At 38.1% G+C, this 23,341-nt stretch overlaps 1 protein-coding gene across 2 annotated transcripts in view; it reads left to right on the plus strand.

Moving 5' to 3' along the window:
- LOC129723637 (alpha-mannosidase 2) overlaps window positions 1-23,341 on the plus strand; it is a 134,800-nt gene that overhangs the window by 82,213 nt on the left and 29,246 nt on the right. For both annotated transcript variants that reach the window (XM_055677987.1, XM_055677981.1), the window contains one exon: window positions 18,858-19,337. In XM_055677987.1, coding sequence (XP_055533962.1) covers window positions 19,180-19,337 — 158 coding nt within the window. In that variant the 5' untranslated portion in view covers window positions 18,858-19,179. The remainder of the gene's footprint in view (window positions 1-18,857; window positions 19,338-23,341) is intronic.

The raw sequence follows: 23,341 nt of genomic DNA on the forward strand, positions 1-23,341 counted from the left end.
TATTGCTGAATCTATCACCGACACCCGCTGATTAAAATCGGGGCCCTAGCTCACGACCCGTTGACTTACGGGCTGCACCAACGGATTTACTTTTTCATGCAATGAAAAGTGTGATCCGTTCTAAATATGGTAACTGAAAATCTAAAAAAAAACATGTTGCAACTTCAGACCACCGTGATACTCACAGTACAGCTTCTGTAAAATTATGTATTTTTTGCACAGTATAAACCCTTCTTTGTCTGCTATATCACTCTTTTTTATTCGTCCATATAGAATAACGTAAATTGATGGTCGTATATGTCGTTCTAAAACTATAGTGACGGTGAATTTCTCTCCAGAGTGTACTTGCTTACAACCTTTCCATTGTGTTTTTTTTTTTGTGTTCTGTGCATATGTACTGTTCGAATCCCATGCAACGTCTGAATCGATTGATTTGGGCATGTTAACTATTGTAACAACAATCTAGAGGATTCCACCAAAAAGAACCAATGCAATGTGTATCCTTAGACAAACAAAGCGCATTTGTAAATAAGATTCTATTGCCTTCGAAAGTGATGAACAACTCTAGCCGGAATACCTCCCAGAACGATTACATTCAAACACAATTTATTGGTGCTGCATCTAGTAAAATATGAAACACTTCTGCTCATCTCACGGTGAATGAAATACTTTTCAATGTAATTCATACGTCGTTCCCAAAATAAACGGAACATCGGTACACTTTCCACTCATCTTTGGTTTGTTTTTATTCTACCCCTCAAAGCACTAACGTATCCGTATTTTGACTTGTGACGTCTACGTCTGCCTCCACATTTACGATGACATTGGCCGTAGACTATCACCATCAATCCAGAGTGGAATAGAACGTAAAAGAAACAACAATGAATGAATAAAATTAACTAAAATATTTGGTCTTATATTCATTTGCGTTAAAGTTTTAGATCGAAAATTTATGTACCAACCGAAATTCACCATTATCGCTAATCGACTGTTCAGCACGTTTCTGTTCAATACATGAACGTTTTGCCTAACCTCAACAGCACTCACCCTAAATAGTGTGTACGTCGTCTGTTTACATCTCACTCTATTTAGCATGAAACTGTCCCGCGGCTGAAAGATTTTCGTGACGTAAATGCAATCTGATCCAAACGAAGGTATCTGGCCGTGTCAAGACAGAAACTGTGACTGACGGCGCCCGAGTTACTATAGCCGTTCAACGTTCGTTGGATGTACTGAAGATGAGATGCCTTGTCTGCATAGATTTTTGATGAATGGCGCAGATGAAAATATCGTCACTGGCAACCTTCTCGTATGCTAAAATAAATCAGTTTCATCATATCGATCTTAGAGAAGGTTTGGGTTCATGAATGCTACAACTAACACTAAATGATACGTAATCGAAGGTGTAAGTGTAAAATAGTACTACTTAACGTACGTAAACTTTCGTTGTGACTTTTTCCTTTTCTACACTTAGTTTATTCGCGGTTACATACTCGACTGAGATCTGAATTCAATGACACGGCTCAATAATCTGAGATTTTTACAGGCCAGGTTAAACACACACTGCCTCTTGCAACAAACAACAATCCTGTTAGGAAGATTAATATTCCGCTTATAGAATTTTTAAACAACAAAACCTAAAAATATATTTATGTTTCATGTTTGCGACTTGTGATGCTGCAGCAGAGCTATAGAAGGAACGGTTTCGGATTGGTAAATACATACGTACCGTCTGTTGCGTTTTCGACTTTAACACTAGTATGACGAGCATGACATGTCAAAGGACGCAGCCGAAGATGGAAAGACGTCAAATTGTTTAGAATGCTATATTCCGATCACATTTCTGTGAGGACGATGTGAATTGGCCTTACTTTTTTGTTAGTTGAAATAGATTAGCACGTAAATACACGGCAATTCTGATTAGATTTTATTAAAGCATGATAAGCTTAGAGACATTTTCGCTCAAAATAATCCAATTTATAACATGAAGGATTTGTGTAGCATCCGATAGATTCAAACAAGTACGCCAATAACTCTAAGTAATCTTCATATTTACTCAATCATTTGAAATAAAAGTATAGCAAATATAATTCCTCCGTTCTATCGTTTCTCATTGCAATTTCAACAACTTGCTATGGAAAATTGATTTTTCTCGTTGATGGTGTTTTGTAACACATTTCGATTACAGTGCTGTATCGGTTGTTATTCGTCACGGATTCTAAAACTTTTCAGTATATGTATTTCCCACAACACGTTGCAAATGCTAGGAATTGAACAGAACAGATGCGAAAACAAGTATCGAAACCATAAATTCGCTCAGCAGAATGAATGGTTCGAAGCTGTCAGTAAAAATGGTTACCAGTTACTCAACAGTCAATTTGTCATTGGTAATCTAATGTATATTGAAAACCCATTATTTAGCGTAGTTGGTAACATCTCCGTCAACCACGCTTGTGGCCTGGGTTCGAATCCTAACGTCGACATAAGTGTCAATGGTTGTAGAGTGGCGTGATCCACTCACAACCAGCCCAACTGGTCTATATTTAATCCAACACCAGGAGATCTTTTGAGGCGAAAAAACTCTGAAATCGCGCATTCCAGAGGAAGTATGAGGAAGTAAAGCCGTTGGCGCCCTCAATTGGCTCAATTGGTGGTGATTGGCACAACAATAATGATGGAACTAGATACGCGGAAAATAAGCGAAAAAACCTAAATTAATCCACCTAGCGGTCAGACCCAGCCTTTCTCATTCAATTTTTGAAATAGAATACTTCTCTCAGGAAGTTCGGCTACATAGGGATGTGAAATGAAAATCTAAAACCGAAAAAAGTGAAAAATATGTCCAATTTCAAATGCTAATAAATCGGTTAGTATTCGATGGATTTCCTTCGTTCTGGCAGCAATAGATTGGAAAATCTTCCAAGATTCTTCCCAAATGAAGAGAATTGTAATTTTATTATTCAAACTATTGTACTATTGAAAATAGTCAAGCCTTGTCTAAACGAAAAATTCGACCTCTGGTTGGTCGTTATATGATTGCTTCCCAAGCACGGTCGACAGAATCATATACCTTGCAATTGAAAATATGCTATTTGGCCTATATAAGAGCCTGTTTTAGCCGAAGCCGCTCATAATAGTTCTAGACAACGACAACAGCAGTCATCCCTTAGCAGCAGCAGTAGCAGAGCAGTGGATATCAGCGTTAGCGGATAGCGACCACAGCACAGCTGTGGAGTAGCAACGGATAGCGCACTAGTTGCAGCGGATCTCAGCATCGATAGCAGCTGGACCAGCTGATGCAGGGACAGCGGATACCAATGGCAGCGTATAGCGGCCACAACTGTGGCATGGCTACGAGCAGCGGGTATATCTGACCAAGAAGCATTTATGCAATAATTGAATGAAAATTGCAATTGCAGCAATCGGCCTTTTTCAAGGCTACTAAATGTTTTTGGAAGAGCATAGTGAATGGTTATTAATAAACTGCAACTGAGGTTTGATGCTGCTGCAAATGCACAACAATGTGATGTTTATTACGATTTGTTGATACTGTGCATAACAAGCGGTATATACGAAACAAATCCGATTTCAAACAGAAAAGTTCGGTACGTTCTGCTCACGATGCTGAGTCTGTTTTAGAAAATTCACAACACTTCATTAACAAGGATGTAGCGCCTTGAAGAAGACGGTTATGGTTAGACATCACAGCAGAATTTCGACCTTTATACTCATGTCTACCATCGGCAATATCAAACACGCAACAATTTACTTCCATGCGACACGGGGACGGGAACATTTTCTTCTTCCAAGCCGCACAAAACGACACAATATATATTATAGCTTAATGATTTGCCTTAATGAGAGCTCTATCGGTCCGGCTCGAAATAATGTCCACAAGAAATCGTTTTTGTATATCTGTGTTGCGAAACTGAGAAAATCTGTAGGAACTGAAAATAAACTGAAATGAATGAGATGTATTTTTCGTACATGAGTATTACGCCATAGGAAATAAAATTTTTCGAACGTTGTAGAATGGTATAACTGGAAACAATTTAGCCACACCTATTTTTCCAGTTATATCATGCAACTGAAGTTTGATGCTGCTGCAAATGCACAGCAGTGTGATGTTTATTACGATTTGTTGATACTGTGCTTAACAAGCGGTATATACGAAACAAATCCGATTTCGAAATGACTGACACGCAAGCAGCCAAGTTATCTTTCTTGTAAAAGTATTCTACTTCAACCTTGCGGTCGTGGCTTAGCACACAACCCTCCTGTGATTTTTTTCATTTGTAAAAATAGATTTACATGAACGCTTCAATCCAATAAATAAATATTCACTCTTTAGGTTCTAAAATATTGATGTTGTAATCTTTACATATAAAAATGCAGTCAAGTTTGTCTGTCTGTCTGATCCATATAGGCCCGAAAACTGCCGAACCGATCGACGTGAAAATTTGTATATAGGGGTTTTTGGTGCCGATAAAGGTTCCTATAATAGTTTGAGACCACTCCCTCTTCTGGAAGGGAGGGGTCCCATACAAATGAAACATAAATTTTTGCACAACTCAAGAACAAACCAAGCAAATGAAACCGAATTTGGCATGTGGATGTTTCAAGGGGTAACTAATATGTCCATAATAGTTGGATGAAACACAAATTTGTGCACATCTCGAGAACTAATCAATCAAATGGAACAAAATTTGGCAGGTAAATGTTTTTAGTGGTAACAAATATGTACATAATGGTTTGAAACCCGACTCCCTCTTCTATAAGGGAGGGATCCCATGAAAATTAAACACAAATTTCGCACAGCTCAAGAACCAATCAAGAAAATACAACCAAATTTGGTATGTGAATGTTTTTAGATGCAACAAATATGTCCATAATGGTTTGACGCCCCTCCCTCTTCTGGAAGTACATGTTTCTTCACAAATTTCTGCACATCTCGCGAGCTAATCAACAAAATGGAACAATATTGGCAGGTTTATGTTTTTAGTGGTAACAAATATGTTCCATAATCGACATCAGACAACATTTTGGATTGTAAGATGGCAACTTCCGGTTTCTGGAAAACAGCCGAAAATGGCCGATTTCCACCCAATATAATAATATCCGGATCTAGAATAATACACAGGAGCTAAAATCGACCACAGATAGCATTTTAAATTCTAAGATGGCGATTTCCGGTTTCTGAAAACAGCAGAAAATGACCAAATACCACCCAATATGAGTTTTTCTTTAACCAGTATGCCGTTCAAAACCCAGAAACTGTCTCCAAATGCCATTATGAAATCCAAAATGGCGACTTCCGGTGTCGGAAAAACAGCGGCAAATGACCAAATACCACCCAATATGGGTATTTTCGGAATCGTAATGATGCACTGAAGCCACAAATCGACTTCAGACAACATTTTGAATTGTAAGATGGCAACTTCCGGTTTCTGGAAAACAGCCTGAAATGGACGATTCCCATTAAATATTAGTATTTCTGGAACCAGAAAGATGCACAGAAGCTAAAAATTGATCACAGACACAATCTTGAATTTTTAGATGGTGACTTCCGGTGTCTGGGAAACAGCCGGAAATGACCAAATACCATTCAATATGAATGTTTTCGGAACCAGAATTACGCCCAGATGACAGAAATTGATTTCACAGGCAATTTTAAAGTCCAAAACGACGACTTTCGGCTTCTGAAAAACAGTCCAAAGTGACCAAATATCACCCAATATGAGTTTTTCTTTAACCAGTATCCTAAATATCATTTTGAAATCCAAGATGGCGACTACCGGTTTGTGAAAAACAGCCTAAAATAAACAAATATATCCAATATGAGTATCTCTGGAACCAGAATGATGCAAAGAGCTAACAATTGACCTCAGGCACCATTTTGAATTGCTAAATGGCAACTTATAGGCAACAGTCGGAAATGACCGAATAATACTCAATATGGATATTTCCGTAAACGTGATGATGCATAGAAACCAAACATTGACCCTGGACACTATTTTGAATTTGAAGACGACCACTTTTAGTTTCTGGAAAACAACCGAAAATACCTCCCAATATGGGTATTTCCGGTGTCAGATTGATGCCAGAAAGTCTGCTGATAATGACAGAATACCACCCAATATGAATATATTCAGAATTAAGGCGATGTACAGAAGCCAAAAGACGAGGATGTTGCCATTTCGATAAAACCAATCATTTCAACCGATTTGTTATTTGACTTTGATCATATCCTATGGCCGATTCGTCGTGCATTTGCAGACTTCAAACAAACCGCAAGCAATCAATGAACTTGGAACGTTCAAATAGTACGACACCACATTTGAATTATGTTGAGGCCACATATATCGATCAAAGCAGGTATAGTTTTGAATAGTCTTTGAATTTCTCTTCTTTCCATAACTTTTGAGCCACATATCAAATTGTTATGAAGTTTGTTATTTGTAAGTTTGTGAGATGACTCGTTCGTATGATACTAGTTATGTTCAAATAAGTCATGTAATCTTTGAGATGATAGACTTTCGTTGTTTTATTAACAATTTAATACATAACGGTTGCTTAAGTTCGATTATAATTAAATGAAATGGGAACGTGTAGGGCAGCCAAACTTTGAAACCACGTGTTCAATCATAATTCATCAGTTAACCCTCAACTAGCCCGCTCATCTGATATTAATGATCAAATCGGTTGTGTAGTTTCTGAGATAATGAAGTTTCGTGATATTCACAAGTCGGCACATTACAAATGAAGTTACAGTTCGATTACAGTAAAATTCAATAGAGTCTCCTGAGGCAGCTAGACCATTCATTTGACACTAATTTTGTGAAAATCGGGTCGGCCATCTCTGAGAAAAGTGAGTGAGTCCAAGTAGTCTTCGGAATATGTTCCTTTATGTTTATGTTGTATTCACCTTTTTAAACATAACAGGCAAAGTAATAGTCCGATTGCAAAACAAATCAATAGGGTCTTATGGGGCAATTAGACCTTCCATTTGACACTGATTTTATGAAAATCGGTACAGCAATCTCTGAGAAACATGAGTGAGATTAAACAGTCTTCAGAACACGTTTCTTTTAATAACTTTTGAACCACAAGTTCAATCTTTATGAAATTCAAAACTTAAGGGTGTTCTAGGTAGCCCGTTTTTTTGAGACCAATTTTATTGAAATCGGTTGTGTGGTTTTTGAGATATTGATGTTTCATGATTTTCACATTTTTAAACATAACCTCTAAACTAAAAATCCGATTACAATGAAATTCAATAGGGTCTTATGGGGCAACAAGACCTTTCATTTGCAATTAATTTTATGAAAATCGGTCCAGCCATCTCTGAGAAAAGTGAGTGAGAATAAAAATCTGCACATACACACACACACACATACACACACACACATACAGAAAATGCTCAGCTCGTCGAGCTGAGTTGAGTGATATATGCCATTCGGCCCTTTGGAGCACTTTTATACTTTCGGTTTTGCAAGTGATTGCTATACCTTTCTAGGAGAAAGGCAAAAATTACAATACAAATGGTAAAAACATTTTTTAGGCCATTGAAGACTTATACATAAAAAAAAATTCTTGTATGGTCTTCCTCATTGCGACAAGAATCTTAGATCCATTGTGAGATATGCCCGGGTGTCTGCTGTATCCCGCACTTCTATAATTGACAATACCGTTATTGAGAGTTGGCATGCTTGTTATTATTGTTTATCAGTGCGTGTGTGTAATGTGATACTCTTCCTTTTACACGCTTACTGTTCTACTATACTGATGCTCGTTCCTATTGCCAAGTATCACCATCACCAATTATTATAAACCGGCGTGAAGTCAATGAAGTTGTGATGTGTGGGCACGTTGTATTCGTTGTGGCGCGGCCTCCTATAAAACCCGCTTGGTACTGGCCTTTGAACCTTCTGGTTGCTGGTTGAAGATGATAGACGACGGAACAGCTTTTGTGAGAGTATTTTGTAGGCGGCATTCATAAGCGAACTTTTCTGGCAGCTTTTCCTTCTTCCAAATCCTGAAAATGACCGAGTGCAGTGCACTAGCCAGTGCCTCTCTACCATACTTAAAGAGCTCCCTCAGTAGTCCGTCTTTGCCGGGTGCTTTGTTGTTCTTCAGCTTCCTGCAAAAAAATCACGGCTGTGCATGCTGCCCAGCCCAATGAAGTGTTATACATTTTACACATTTTCTGTGCGAAATGAGAGCAAATGTTGTGCGAATCGAGAGGACAATTTGTTGTTTAGGCCTTGAACTTTTGTGTAGTAGTCACGTTTCAATAAAAACAGATTGTGTTTAGTAAAAGTAGGTACTGGAAAATAAGAATATGGTGCTTAGAAGGTAACTGATGGCTGTTTTGCTGGTTGATAAACAAAACGGTCGGAGAAATTTCGATTTTACTACCACTGGACCAGCACCATATTTTGCCCTTGCACATTTTTTCAGGTGTCCCATCAGGAGGTTATTCCAACTCCAAATTTATCAAGATGTTTTGTTCACACCAATATTATCGTGTTATACACTGTGTAACAAAGCCAGGGTTAATTTGATCTAATGACAACCACGGAAGAAAATAAGTTCTGTACCCACGTTTTTGTAAGTTGGCCTACATCTAGAGAACATAGTCGTTTAGCAATTATTTCCTAGCAACAGACCGAAGGACGATAAATTCTACATTAGTCATAAAAGTTGATGGTGTTGGCTTACTCCAACTGTACAAAATGCTTGAGACCGTAATTTGTATATTCTAGTTAATTATATGTCACTTTTATTGTGCTATTAAACAGCATTCATTCTCAACGCTATGAATACAAAAAAATATGAGGACTAACTATGGACTAGTCAGAGACCGTGATTACCTTAGCAGTGTCACAAGTATTAAGGATCTACACAAGTATACAAGAATTTGTAATCATGTTGTGACATGTTTATACATCGAAATCTTCTCTACCGGATCAAAAATATAGTCTTCCTGTAACGACTATTGGCATGGAATAGATAAAAAACCGATAGATTCAAACAAGTACGCCTGTAACTCTAAGTAATCTTCATATTTACTCAATCATTTGAAATAAAATTGTAGCAAATATAATTCCTCCGTTATATCGTTTCTAATTGCAATTTCAACAACTTGCTATGGAAAATTGATTTTTCTCGTTGATGGTGTTTTGTAACACATTTCGATTACACTGCTATATCGGTTGATATTCGTCACGGATTCTAAAACTTTCCAGTGTATGTATTTCCCACAACACGTTGCACATGCTAGGAATTAAACGGAACAGATGCGAAAACAAGTATCGAAACCATAAATTTTCCTCGCCTTGTTCTGTTCTTCAGGTTTTTCAAAGTAACACGCGACTGTGAACATAAGTCTACAGGACCATAGTACAACAATCAGATATCAAATCACCAGGTAGAGTCAGTGCGGTACGAAAATCAAGCCCAAAGTAAATGAAAAAATAAATCAATCTCTAATTGAGTCAAGAAAAGTTTACTATCTACCCGCCCGTCAAAACGGGGAGGGTAGACACCAGTCTTTGTGTTTCTTTAGGTGGGTGGTGGCGATTGGTTGTGAAAATGGTTATAATCCGAAAGGCGCGGGAAACCAATAGCATATGTTTATCTAAATAGAGTTATTCGCCTTCGTTTTGACCTAATGCATTCAACCTTTGTTGATATCACGCCATAATCGGCAAAATTTAACGGATTGCATGTCATGATCCAAAAACTCAAAACTGTCTATGCTGATTTATGTTTCGCTTGTTTCAGCCGTCTGCTCAACAGATGAGGGTGTTATCGAAGTAATATCCGAAAAGTAAAATGCACCAGAACAGCGGATGCGTGCCAATCTCAGAAGACATTTCATCACGTTCAATAACTATTTCAACCAAACTAAACTCTAAAAAATTGTATTTAGCTGTTTATAATTATCAAACGCACTTCATTTTTCCTTCTGTACTTATGCTAGATCAGTGGTTCCCAACCGGGGGTCCGTGGCCGGCAAAGGGTCCGCGGGACTTACCTAGGGGGGCTGCGGAGCTCTTGGCAAATTTGACAGGTTCTAAATACCTCTGTTATAGCGAATTTTCAACTCTTTTACGTACTAGGACTAAAACTTGAAAAAAATTTGACTTAGGGTAAAAGCACCGGTTTCGGCCATAGTATGTTATTGATAAGAGGTATTTGGCGTGCTTCCTTCGAAAATATGTAATTGAATCAGTTCAACGTGGGACTCGGATGAACTCGCCCATATTTTTCACTAACATTGAGTTTAAATAGTAAAATTATGTTATTTTGTTTATATATTTTCCTACCAAAAAACTTCTGTTGACTCTTCTTTTGGCCATAGCATTTCTTAATTGGCCACTCAGGGCTCCTATTCTGGCCAATTCGCGAAAAAGTTGAATTCACACGAATTTATTTTATAATTTGACTTCACCATGTAGATATATTTTATCAGCAGCAAATCCTCGTTATTTAACTAACTAAAAGGCCAGTATATCTTTTAATCAAACTAAATAATAATATTATATTCACACATAGCTAGCAGTGCAACTTACTTCGAGCTAAATTATATATGAGATGAGTAGGATATTTAATAACACTGACATCACATCATTGATCTATGTTAATTTTTCTTCTGTCATTTATCTTTATTAATAGGCTTCCGCTCTTTGTTTTTTTCACATAGAAACTTATTTGTTTTATTTACCAACAATAGTTCAAAATCCGAAGCGTTAGTTTCGGTAGATACAACCGAAGTTACAATTTTGTAAATAATCTGAACCAATAAAAAACGGATATATTATGCGGAACGGATATATTACATCAAATAGCGGTGCTGTAGTAATATAATCTTTCTTTATAATTATGAATTATGGAATTGCTTAGATATGTGGCCAAGAATGGATCATTGATCGTTTTTGGAAGCTTTTGTTATTTTTGATATTCCAGAGAAAAATCATACCATAATGCCTATTTTTTTTATCCATGTGCTGTAATCAGTTGTGCCTGATGCTGGTAACCAAATTTGCTATAGAAATGTACAAACTTAAACAAGATTATGCTCTACCAAAAATAGCTTGCAAATAACCTAAACGTTAGACTGTACAGTAAACCTGGGAGAGTATATTAAGTTCCTTTATTAAAAGTAAAACACGCATATTTGTTTAGTACAGTAAGTAATGTATTTGTCGAATAACATCTGCAGTTTCAATACGAAACTTCGAAATAGGAGTAATTCAAGATACTTCTTCACATTTATCAATTTTATTCTATCATGACCAAAACTGGTGCTATGACCAAAACCGGTGCTTCTACCCTATAGAACAATATGAGACTGAAAAACGCAGCCTCCTATAGCAAAACTTGTATCTGAAATTCTTCTGGGAGGCCGCGCAGTTCTCTTAGCTTCGCATAGGGGGCCGCGGAGCTCTTCTGTTTAGCAAAAGGGGCCGCGAGGCCAAAAAGGTTGGGAACCACTGTGATAGATGCACGTAGGCATACATAGGCATGTGTATGCTTGTGGAGTTATTTCGTGGTTTACTATGTAAGAACACAACAAAGCGGCATATTTTCAAACCCTTTCAATTGAACGCTTCATTCACTCTGCTTAGAAAGTGATCATTTGTGGTGATTTTTGGTGTAGTTTTCTGCAATTCAAATTATATCAAAGAATATTTATAAGTATCATAGACTCGCAAAACCCGCATATTTAAAAACAAAATTGTATTCCTACATACAGTTCATACTGGAATAAAAGCAAAGAAGTTTGTTCAAATAGATTACCACGTACACTTCAAATCTTAAGAGTACCCACTTTAGTTTGTCCAGAAAAGTTTGCGGCAACTAAATTGTTTATCTAAAAAAAATATTTTGAAAATAATCTAAATGACAGATTTTATTTAAATCACCTTTTGTTTTAAAAATAATGTTTTTCAGTGATCAGTGAAGATCTCAAATTCATTTGTTTTTGAATATTTTGTTTTAAAAATTTAGAATGTTTTCTAAAGGTCACAACCTGACAATTTTTCTCTATCTCTTGTCGTCATTCAGATATATTGGTTTATAAAAAAAACTTCAGCCCTTTCCAAATATTAGTACAGATAAATTTACAGAAAAAATTGCAATGTTGTTTAGTATGGCCTACACGCTCACAGTTTCATTGAATTCTGAAAGGGTGCTGTCAACAGTTGGCCAAATTGGCGTGAAATCGGTATAAATAATGAAATCATCATTTTCTTAGTTGATTTTTCTGAAACTTTTTAGATAGAGAGCAGAACATTTTCTTCAACCAAATGACATTTTTTTTTGTATGCCTGAAGGGCATTAGGACTAAGAGAGCCACTGCGACCATCATATTAATTATCTTTTGTGGCAGGCCCTGATTGTTGTACACAGATTGCGAGGTACCCGTACGCGTTGATGGAGTAGGGTTGGTTGGTAAGTAATGCTGTGCCTCAATTTTCTATCGCAGAGTCAAAAAGACTAACGTCCCTTTTGAGATTAGAGTTCCATACCTAATATGGAGTTAAAAGGAAACGTCCGAAGAAGTAGTAGCTTGCAAATGCTAGCGCTTTACAATGACAAAGCAGGTGAACTGATGTTTCAATTTTAAGGTTGCAGAAGCGACAGTTATCACATCCGACAATTCCGATGTTCTTCAGGTGGTAAGAAGCAGGACAGTGTTCGGTAATAACTTCCGTGTACAGACATAGCTCACCACGCTTGAGATCGAGAAGCCTTTTGGTTATAGCAGAGCTTGTCTGCAACCTTGTGTATTGTTCCATCGATTAGCTATTTCTAGCGTTTTCCATGATTTAAGTTCGCGCTTGACGGCGGATTTGGAGGTGCCCAGAAATGGCTCAGGTCCAATAAATTGCTGTGCTGATCCTTGTCTTGCGAGGTAGTCAGTGTTTTCATTGCCCTCGATACCACAAGGTCCAGGTAACCAGTACAGTAGAACTTGATTCTGCCGGGATAGCTCTCGTAGTGCTGCGCTGCCTAAGTATCCGTGTACAGTCTTCGAGAGAGCAGAATCGAGTCATTGGGCGCTGTACGCCTTATTTCGGACCCCGCCGCTCCGGTGTCGGCTGTTCGTCTATGCAAATGGACCCAGGGAAGACAGTGACGGTAAGACTGCCGTCCTATCTTTTCAACTGCCTTAGACCATTGGTGTGGTCTACTGGCATCGTTTTCTGGAGTCATGAGGCCTCGGGCAACGTTTGGCTGCCCTCGCAGACCTGGGTCCTACAGATTCTTTTTGCCTTGCATAACTCAGTGTTATCTCCCAGACGGTCTCGAGAAACGACGCTTTCCCAACAAGCTAGTCGCCGTGAGTTCGAGTCTCGGCTCGGGAAAGACTGTTAGTGTCAGTCGGATTGTAGCGCTAGCCCCGCAATTGTCCTGTACACTAAACAGTTGGCTGCGAAGTCTGTGTATAAATAAACAGAAGGTCGAGTTCCGAATCGGAATGTAGCACCAAAGCTTTGCTTTGCTTTGCTAACTCAGCGTTGTACTTAGTGATCGAAGCTCTGTACTCATCCCAATTGGATGTGCTTTTGCTCTGTTGAACAAATGCATAGTCTCACGGCGGAGGATATTGAGTGTTCGTATGTAAGTGATCTGACAAGCATGATTCCCCAGAGACATGCCAGTTTTCGATTCCTCAGTAATGTTTGCTCTACAGAGAGTTCGACCTCGTCTCTTATAGCGTTTGTAAGATAGGGCTGTTCCCTACATTGCATATATTAACCTCGTTGTCCAGTGACCAGTGAAAGCTGCTCATTGGGCTGTTGGATCCATCTGTTGTTGGATCGGAGGATCCGGTACCTTGCAGATGGTTGCCATCAGCAGAACTGCTGCTTTGGGTTACCTTCACTCCGACATCAGTTTGCCTTGCCAACTGTAAGCGATGGGCGACAGACACATGGGACCTTGGTTCGCGAGCTGAAGTTGGTTGAGGCAGTGAGCTCCTTGGAGTTTTCTGGGGAATCTCCCTCTCGATCGCGGATGGGTTTGCGAATGGTGAGTGGTTGAGGCGTCGAGCTATTGTTAGCCGTCTGCTGAACCTTATCTCCCATTGCAGGGTTGCGTTGAGCTGGTAGTGATGACGAAGCTGGACGTTCCGTCTGTAGCTTCCTGTTCGTTGCGAGATTGCGTTAAGTAGGTGGTGATGCCTGAATTGACCGTTCTGTATATACTTTCCTAATCTTCGCATCAGAAATTCCCTTCCATGCATTGATTGTCGGACTGCCCACCCGGCGCATGTGAGCTTTACCAAACATGTAGTTCAAGAAAAAGCGTTGCTCGGTGACACGGGTGGTGGATTGTTCGTCGATCTCTAGAAACAGCTCGACGGTTTTCCCTGCTTCCTTGCGGTTCCTTACGCGCCACTCCAGTGTAAAGATACAGTCGTTCTGATTCTGGATGAATCGCAGTATTTTCTCGTTTGAAATGTCCACGCTGTTTGAAAATAACCTGCGAACAGAACAGGTTTCGGCAGGTTATCCGTGTTGTAAACACACAGTTGTGCTCCATCCCAGAGAGTTAAGTCTGGGAGGGTTCTCTCCAGCCACACAACTGTTTCGTTATCGGCGAAGGCCAAGTAAAGGTAGCCTTGTTTGAAGTGTCAATTCCTGAGCTTGGGCCTGAGCAGCGGAGAATCTTGTGCCGCAATCTGATCCAGGATCGAGTCGTGCTCATTTCCAAGTTGCTCCTTGGATAGAAGTTTGGTGAGATAGCCGTCAAGGGTGATGGTGATGTTGATAGCATCGTTGACGCTTAACATAGCGGGTAAGGACCGTAAAGCATGCAGCATTTGATTTTGAATTGAATTTGAAAGCATTTGATTGAGTAAATATTGGAAGCAAATAAATATGTAATATCATTCTGTAAAAGTTTTTGAGTCAGGCTACCGCAGACATTTATCATTCAATACCTAAACACTAATTGCATTCATTTTTAATGCACATTGCACACATCTGTTAGGTATCACCCATGTTATTTCAAGCTTGGTTCAACTAATCTTGGTTTAAATTTTTATCTAGATAAAATTTTCACTTGAAAATATTCGCACATACTGGCCAATCAATTGAAAATGACAGCACATAATGTTTATAAAGGCAGCTATCGCGTAAATTATCCGTTCTAGGATATCCATGCTATCGGTGTCCATTTGCACCAAATACTTTTCGTGAATTCATCTCTAGAAGTTGCTCCAGCGGAGTGCAATTAATCATCCTCAAAATTATGCGCAGACATCAACCCAACAGAACTCAGCCCACGTTAACGAGGTCCGCCCAGCCTTGATTAATTACATTGTTAGCTCTTTAGCCACACACCACTCCGCTAATAATTGAACGTGTTCTGCTTGTGTTTATGTAGGAGTATTAAGTGCTACAAATAAAACCTAATCAATCTGAAGATGGTGAATCATTAGCATATTTCAATGATCAAACAGTTTTCGAAATTTTAATCGAATGTTTACTTGTAATCGGAAATTAATTATTTGTAAGAAAATATATCAGCACCGACAATCAATTAGTAACAATGATAAAGTTACACTTTGACTAATGAAGTACCGTACATAATTCGCACAGCCTAATTCGTAATGGTTTCAACCACTATCTGATTACCAAAACTAGAACTGCAACCAATGGTCCTATGTTCACATTTTAAAATATATAACGGTTCTAATTCAATCAAAGACCACGAGAAAGCACGCAGGGTGGGTGGATTGGTTAAATAGTGGACCATGTATTTTTCGCATGTTGATTCTAACGTTTTATTATTGCATTTAAATAACATTATATCAAATCAACAAATTTTTATTTATGAAAAATAATATGTAGTATCTATCCTTTACAAAATGCTCCTAATGATTTTTTCATAAAAGGTAGTGCGTTTATTGAAGTTAAAAAATTGAAAAAAAAATTAATATATACATGTTGAGAATGTTACAGATTTTTGCTGTTTTTTCGAGAAAAACAGCAGAAACAAGACTAAATGGAGTCCAACGGATTAACCGTTATATACAATTCGACTCAGTTTGACGACGCACATTTTATGTATGTGTGTATGAAACACTCTTCAGTCTCATTTATTTTGCTCAGAAATTAACAGGACCGATTTTCATAACCTCAGTGTCAACTTAAAGGTCTAGTTAACCAATAGTTCGTAACTGCCATGATCAAATCAATAGGAGGATTAATTCGTGTTCTATAGCAAGAGTTACTTCTCAAAAGGGCGTATTCAAAAATGAATTAATTTATTGTCAAAGTGATCAAAATTTCTTAAAATTAAATGTCAATGTGTTGTTTTTGTTCAACAGAACAGTACCACCCTCGTTTTAATTCATATTTAACATTAAAAGATTTTATTTGTGTTTATCTGAAAAAATAAAATTAACCCCGCATCTAGAATGACCTTGGTGTATACGCAATCGTCTAATAAATGCATGCTATTTCATGATGAATTTCATCAATTCATAACTGCACACATTCACCAATTAATAGTTTAGCATAACGACGCTGACTATCGTTCGCTTCTACTATACTGTTGAGAAATCTTTGGTTGAAATTATTCAGGTTTCCCCCATCAATGCACTAGTCTATTGAAGTTATTCTCAAGTCCATACACTACACGATATGAGCCATGACAGCCAGTCGGTCTAGACTACAATCCAGCATTTCGCCTTGCATGGTGTAGAGTAGTTTGGGGTAATTTGGACCCCTGGGGTGAAATGGACAGGTGCCTTATCTTGGAAAGTATTACATTTTTGGGTTCCATGTACTACTTCATCCTTTCCTTGAACTACTAAACCCTAACTAATATAAAAATTTCATGGTTTGCTGTGACAGGTGCACCGCAGTGCCAATGTAAACAAAGTAAATATCAAAAGTTGATTTTGCTGTAAGTTTTACGCTTGTGTATTTAAGGTTTTTTGAGATTTTCTTCGTTGTTTTCAGTCCAATGAGCTTTGCAGCCGTGTTTGTCTAGTAAAATAGTACATTTTAATGAAAGATAGCGATAAGTTTGACCGAAAATAGTAGAAGGAATTGAGTTTTTAGAAAGGCGTCCGGTTTGGGGTAAAATGGACAGTTTTTTGGGGTGTTATGGTCAGGCGAGTTTGAAGTAAATTCTTTTGTCGGACTGATGCCGCGGGCATATAAAAACGAACGGATAGACGGCGGTGTACAAACAATGAACTGTAAAAAGTGTTGCAGGCAATCTGGGATGATTTATCTGTACAAAAAGTGTTTTCAATGCCCCGCAGAGTGGCGGGTTTCTGAACAAAAGTTGGAAAACCCTAATTTTTTTCTAAAATTCTTGAACATGACGTATAATGCCAATTTTTGGGTGCTGAACTCATTTCTGATGTCCGAAAATGTTGTTCCCCTAAAATGCCGTTAAACCTTTCTCATTATCAGATTTATTTTTTTGTCCAGATCATGTTCAACATTGTTATACTTGTTCTTTATCGAAAAACTTTATACCCGTATTTTTTTTTGTTTGGTCCTTAGTGTGATCCATTTTGGATTAAAGTTGCCAAAAATCGGCAATCATTTTTCAAAAAATTGTAACTTTTGAGCCGTTTGACCGATTAAAAGATTTAATGGAAAATTTAAGTAATTTGATAGGCCTTTCAAGGAAAAATTAGAAATCGTACGTCAACGTACATACGTTATATATTTTCCGTTTCGCGAATTCGGGATTAACGGATTTGGAACGACGATATGCAAACCGGGACCCAAAAATTTAAAAAATACGGTTAATTTCATATAGACTGTTGATTATCTGATCATTCCGAACTGTTTCACGAGACTGTACGGTACACAAGAGTTCTGAAAAATAACATAAATTTCCCCTCAAAACGAAACTCGTTGATCCAAAATCAGATCAAAATTGAGCATTGTGCAATGCCTAAGAATTGCAGCTATAATTCTGTATGTATGATACCACCTTCTACTGTGTATTAAGCAACTATTGATAATATAAAACTCACATTTTTTACCCTGTCCACATCACCCCAAACACTGTCCATATTACCCCAATAGCTGTCCATTTTCACCCCAAACGATTTTTTTATGTCCGAAAATCATAATTTTTAGTTTCGTTATTTTTTGTTCTTTTGACCTTAATATCAAGGTTTTTTCGTGCAGAAACATAGAAAACAGATCAATATTACTATAATACATTACGTTTATGGGATAGAAAAAACAGGTTACGAAATAACAGGAGTTTTTCTTAGGGGGTCCAAATTACCCCAAACTACCCTAAGAGCCATCGACCATTTAAATAGTTGATAGTCCTGCTCCCCCACACACACACTGAAACGCGATTCAATTAAAATTTATAACTCGGGGGAGGATTTTCGGCTATTCAGTCTATTTAGAGCAGTTAACCGATGTTTCGCTTCTACTATCCGACGTTTCGATGATTTATTTCATATTTCATCGAAACGTCGGATAGTAGAAGCGAAACATCGTTTAGCTGCTCTAAATAGACTGAATAGCCGAAAATCCTCCCCCGAGTTGTACGTAACAGTCGATAAGTATCCACATAATTAAAATTTATAGAAAAATCATTTCTGAAGCACGTGTCGCTACTCTAGTGCTCAAAGAGGACTAATTGAAGTACTTTCAATTCACAACGTACAATAAAAGTTGGCTGTTTGTGTTTATTTAAAACAGGTCCAGGGTTTAAATTGATTTTGGGTTATTCGATCGGGGTTTGTACAACAAGCCATTTTCGTTCTACTAAACGGATTCAATTATGATTATAATAAAATCACAGAAACGGATAGCAGAATTTAAAATTCATTCTCTATTCATTTTCAGACCAAACCAAAAATGTGACTAACCAATGAAAGCACCCAAATGTGCTGAATAAACGTATTGGAGTGTAACCAAGGAGAAGTCCGAAAAACAAAAAAACAGTTGAAAAAGTTTCGAGAAAAAATTACATCGCAGTATCAGAGAAGTGCACAAAACCAAGCTGCTATATGCTTTACTTCCTTGCTGGAGGAAATCGTCAAGAAGGGAAAATCGACCATAAATGAGTAACTATCGTTAGTAAGCAATTGGTTGCTCTGCAGCTCCTAAAGTGCAAAACGAGCCTTGAAAAAATCGCCTACAGCACCCTAACAAAGGCTCTACCACCATGACTGTGAAACTTTTTCGGCGAGGATCGGCTCGATGCATCGGATTGCTATCAGCATTCATTACTATCCTGCTCTGCCTGTACTACATCTCAATGGGCCAACCCTCGACTACACCCGGTCCTGGGGGAACACACAAAGATAGCTTGCATCTAAAGCGGTGAGTGACCATAGCTTTAATTACCCTTCTCGTATAGAACTCTGCGAACTATGTGCTTAGTGTGAATCGATCAGTTCGGTATTCTTCGATTTGGCACGCGTTTAAACTGGTTTGAAGAATGAATTCCGCGTAAACAGAATTATCGCCAGTTTAGACTTTCTCCTCCTCCAGGATGTACAATCGTGGACATGGACTAAACCACCTCATCTCCCCTTTTTATCACTTGGTCATTTCTTTTAGTTGAAAAACGTTTATGTTTGTGGTTTAAATTTCAAAACGAAATCTCGTCAACTCAACGTAGTAAAATTGGTTTTGCTTTACAAATGCTAAGAGCTAGTTTGAAATTTCAGAATCATTTCTCTGAAAAAACCATTCTGTCATTCAAAATATATTAATTATATTAATCCCTAAAAATGGAAAATTTTGTTTACAGCCATTAATGGCATAAGAAAAAAGAACTTGGAACAATTATTTGAGAAGGGTGAAAAAAAACCTTTCAAGTTTTCTTCAACTACCATTTGCGATCGAAAAATATACAATACAAGTATCGTATTTCTTGTATAGGTCTTTCGGGCCTTTGGTTATGTATTTACCTTTTAAATATTTGAGGCTTCTATATTAACCTCTTGGTAGCTCTTTGAAACATAATTAAAAGGAACTGCGTAGGCGCAAGGTTACAGAGTCCGCTTTATCAAGCGAATGGTCGTGGGTTCGAATCTTAGTAGAATCAGACCATTCGATGATAAAAAGAACTTATACCTGGGTTTATTCTCAGGCTCCCCAACCACATACCCTTCCTTCAAGCTTCTATTACACCTTGTTGTGACTTCCTTTCAAGAAAAAAAGTCCTTTTCATAAACAAAACTGGCCAGAAGAACACACAACGAAACTTCTCCAGGGTATTTTGAAGCGGCGGTATTTAGCAAGAGGTATAAGGCAAAAACAAGTCCCTCTTATAATAAAATAAAGTAATCTTTTGTTGTTTTCATAAAAAAAAAGATTTTTTAGATAATATTTAATTAAATTTTGGTTTTTCTTTTGATTTTTTTTTTGTGTTTCAGAGTGTATATTTCTTTTCGGAACGACAAATTTATTTTCTACAACTTTGTCGAAGATTTCACAATCCCAATATAGCATTTTTCAATAGCTTCTCAAAAATAAGTCGTGTTTCAAAAAAGTTAAAAATGACTTAATAGCACAAAATGTCTATGCAAAGTTTCAACTGAATCAAAAATGGTCGATTAAATTGATTGCCCTTTTTTGTAGAATTGCACAGCCACTTTTATATTAAATTTGATGGTTTCATTATGTTCCTCAAAAATTTTACATTTTTTTCCGAATTAATTATATATATTTGAGCAGGTGCTTGAAATGCTGCTTATTGTACAATTACATATTTATATTCCAGTCTTCAATAATTCTATCTGTCGCTTTCCAGCGTGTCAGATGTTCCTCAAGGTAGTAACTTGGGCCCGCTACTCTTCTCCATCTTAATGAACGATGCTTCTCATTTGCTACCACCCGAACGTCGATCATTTTATGCGGATGATACAAAAAACTTAAAATAATACATATGTTGAGCGGCATGAGCTTCTAGATACGTTTGCGAACGCGACTAACTACTAATCAAATTCAAGATCCACGCCATTTTGCATAATCGTAGTCTATGATAGTTACTAACAAAACTTCCATTCCAATCATTTAACGTCAAGACGTATCGCACGCAAAAATTCTAAGCAATATATTTCAAGAATCAGATAAATCAAATTTTTTTGAGGCTCTTTTACACCCCAATAGTTTAATGAAGTCGGTGCCCATGCCCAAGAATTTTCGCTTATTTTCCGTCAGTCTAGCTCTGGTATTGTTGAGACAATCACCGACTCCCGAGAAGCTTACGACTGAGTGATTAACGGATCGGCACCAATGGCTATACTTTCACATGCGATGGAAGGATACGTTATTGATCATTAACAAATAGAATTCCCCGACATTCTCAGCATTTTTTCCGTAGCTAATTTTCAACAATCGCAGGCAACAGACGGGCGTTCAAATATACTATGGAGTTATCATTTCAGTTCTGTTCTTCTGTTATCGGTTGTTGATTTATTTTTCTCTAATGCAGTATTTGATAGATTTGGTTGAGTATATACCGATGTCTCTTAAGGTTCATGAAAAAAAAATATTTTTTTTCTTCATCTATAATTTATTTGACACGGCACAAATACAATTTCATGTTTAACGGCGCCAATTATATCTGGTAGCTTACATTCTGAAGTATCTTAATAACTAAAAGCAAATTTTTTATCCTCGCTGCCGACTATGAGCTGAAACTAAATCTAACTTAAAGCTAGAATGTTTTGCATTAAAAGCACTGATTTGTTGTTTGATGGTTTTACATCGCCATAGGTAAGCAGCATATTGAATATGTTCCGCTGCTGGGCCAAGATATTACGGACTGGCATATTGGGTTGTCTCCCTCGGGACCTGAGAGTATCGTGCGGGTCTAGTTGCTGTTTCCGGATCCGGGGTCTTAACGTGTTCTTGTCGTTTGGTTGGATGTAGGCGGAAGGGAATAGGATTAAACTGGGGCGTGGATGGATTTCAGGAAAACGTATATAAGGGACATGTAGGATAGGTCACGGCTCGCCAAGACATCACGAACAGGAACAGCCGGCTGCCTACTTTCGGCCTGCAGGGAAGCTATTAATTTAGACCTGGCGTCACGGTGTACAAGGCATGACCAAACCACATGCTCTATGTCGTGATAACCCTCACCACAGGCACAGATACCACTTTCCCCGAGCCCAACACGACGGAGATGCGCGTCAAATCTATAGTGATTGGATAAGCCGGGACATCACGCAAATGAAATCCCGACCTACATCCAACCGCTTGAACCACGGGTTCGTCGACACCTTGGGGATTATGGAATGTAACCACCTTCCCAGTTCCCCTCTGGTCCAAGAATTTTGCCAACTGATGATCGTATTCTGACGTACAAGTGCGAAAAATTCATTAAAGGCAATTGGTCTTTCATAAATATCACCGTTTGTTGCGCCCACCTTAGCCAAAGAGTCCGCTTTCTCATTGCCCGGTATCGAGCAGTGAGAAGGGACCCACGCTAAGATAATCTGGAACGATTTTTCGGATAAAGCACTCAGATGTTCCCGTATTTTCCCCAGGAAATACGGAGAGTGCTTAACATCTTTCATCGATCGGAGAGCCTCAATGGAACTGAGACTGTCCGTAAAGATGAAATAATGGTCCTTGGGCTTTTTTTCGATAATCCCTAGGGTGAACTGAATTGCAGCTAATTCTGCGACGTAAACAGAAGCAGGATTATCGAGTTTATGGGAGACGGTTAAATTGTTATTGAAAATACCGAAGCCAGTGGACTCATCAAGAAGTGATCCGTCAGTGTAGAACATATTGTTGCAGTTGATGTTTCGATATTTATTGGAAAAAATTTTGGGGATCTGCTGCACGCGTAAATAATCCGGGATTCCACGAGTTTCTTCTATCATGGATGTATCGAAAAACACAGTAAAATCAGAAGTATTTGACAAGTCGACACGATTTGCAATATTCGAAGAAGGGTTAATATTTTGGGACATGTGATGGAAATACAATGTCATAAAACGGGTTTGAGAATTAAGTTCGATTAACCTTTCAAAATTTTCAATCACGGGACGGTTCAAGACCTCACATTTGATAAGAATACGAGAAGACAGGCTCCAGAAGCGGTTTTTCAATGGTAGTACTCAAGCTAAGACCTCCAAACTCATCGTATGGGTCGACTGCATGCAACATAAGGCGATACGCAAACAACGATATTGTATTCGCTCCAGTTTGATCAGATGTGTGTTTGCTGCGGAGCGGGAGCAGAAACACCCGTATTCAATAACAGACAATATCGTTGTTTGGTAAAGCCTTATAAGGTCTCCTGGATGGGCTCCCCACCATTGTCCGGTTATTGTACGAAGAAAATTCACTCTTTGTTGACA

This window comes from Wyeomyia smithii, chromosome 1 (assembly GCF_029784165.1).
Source record: "Wyeomyia smithii strain HCP4-BCI-WySm-NY-G18 chromosome 1, ASM2978416v1, whole genome shotgun sequence".
In the NCBI taxonomy this organism is placed as follows: Eukaryota; Metazoa; Arthropoda; class Insecta; order Diptera; family Culicidae; genus Wyeomyia; species Wyeomyia smithii.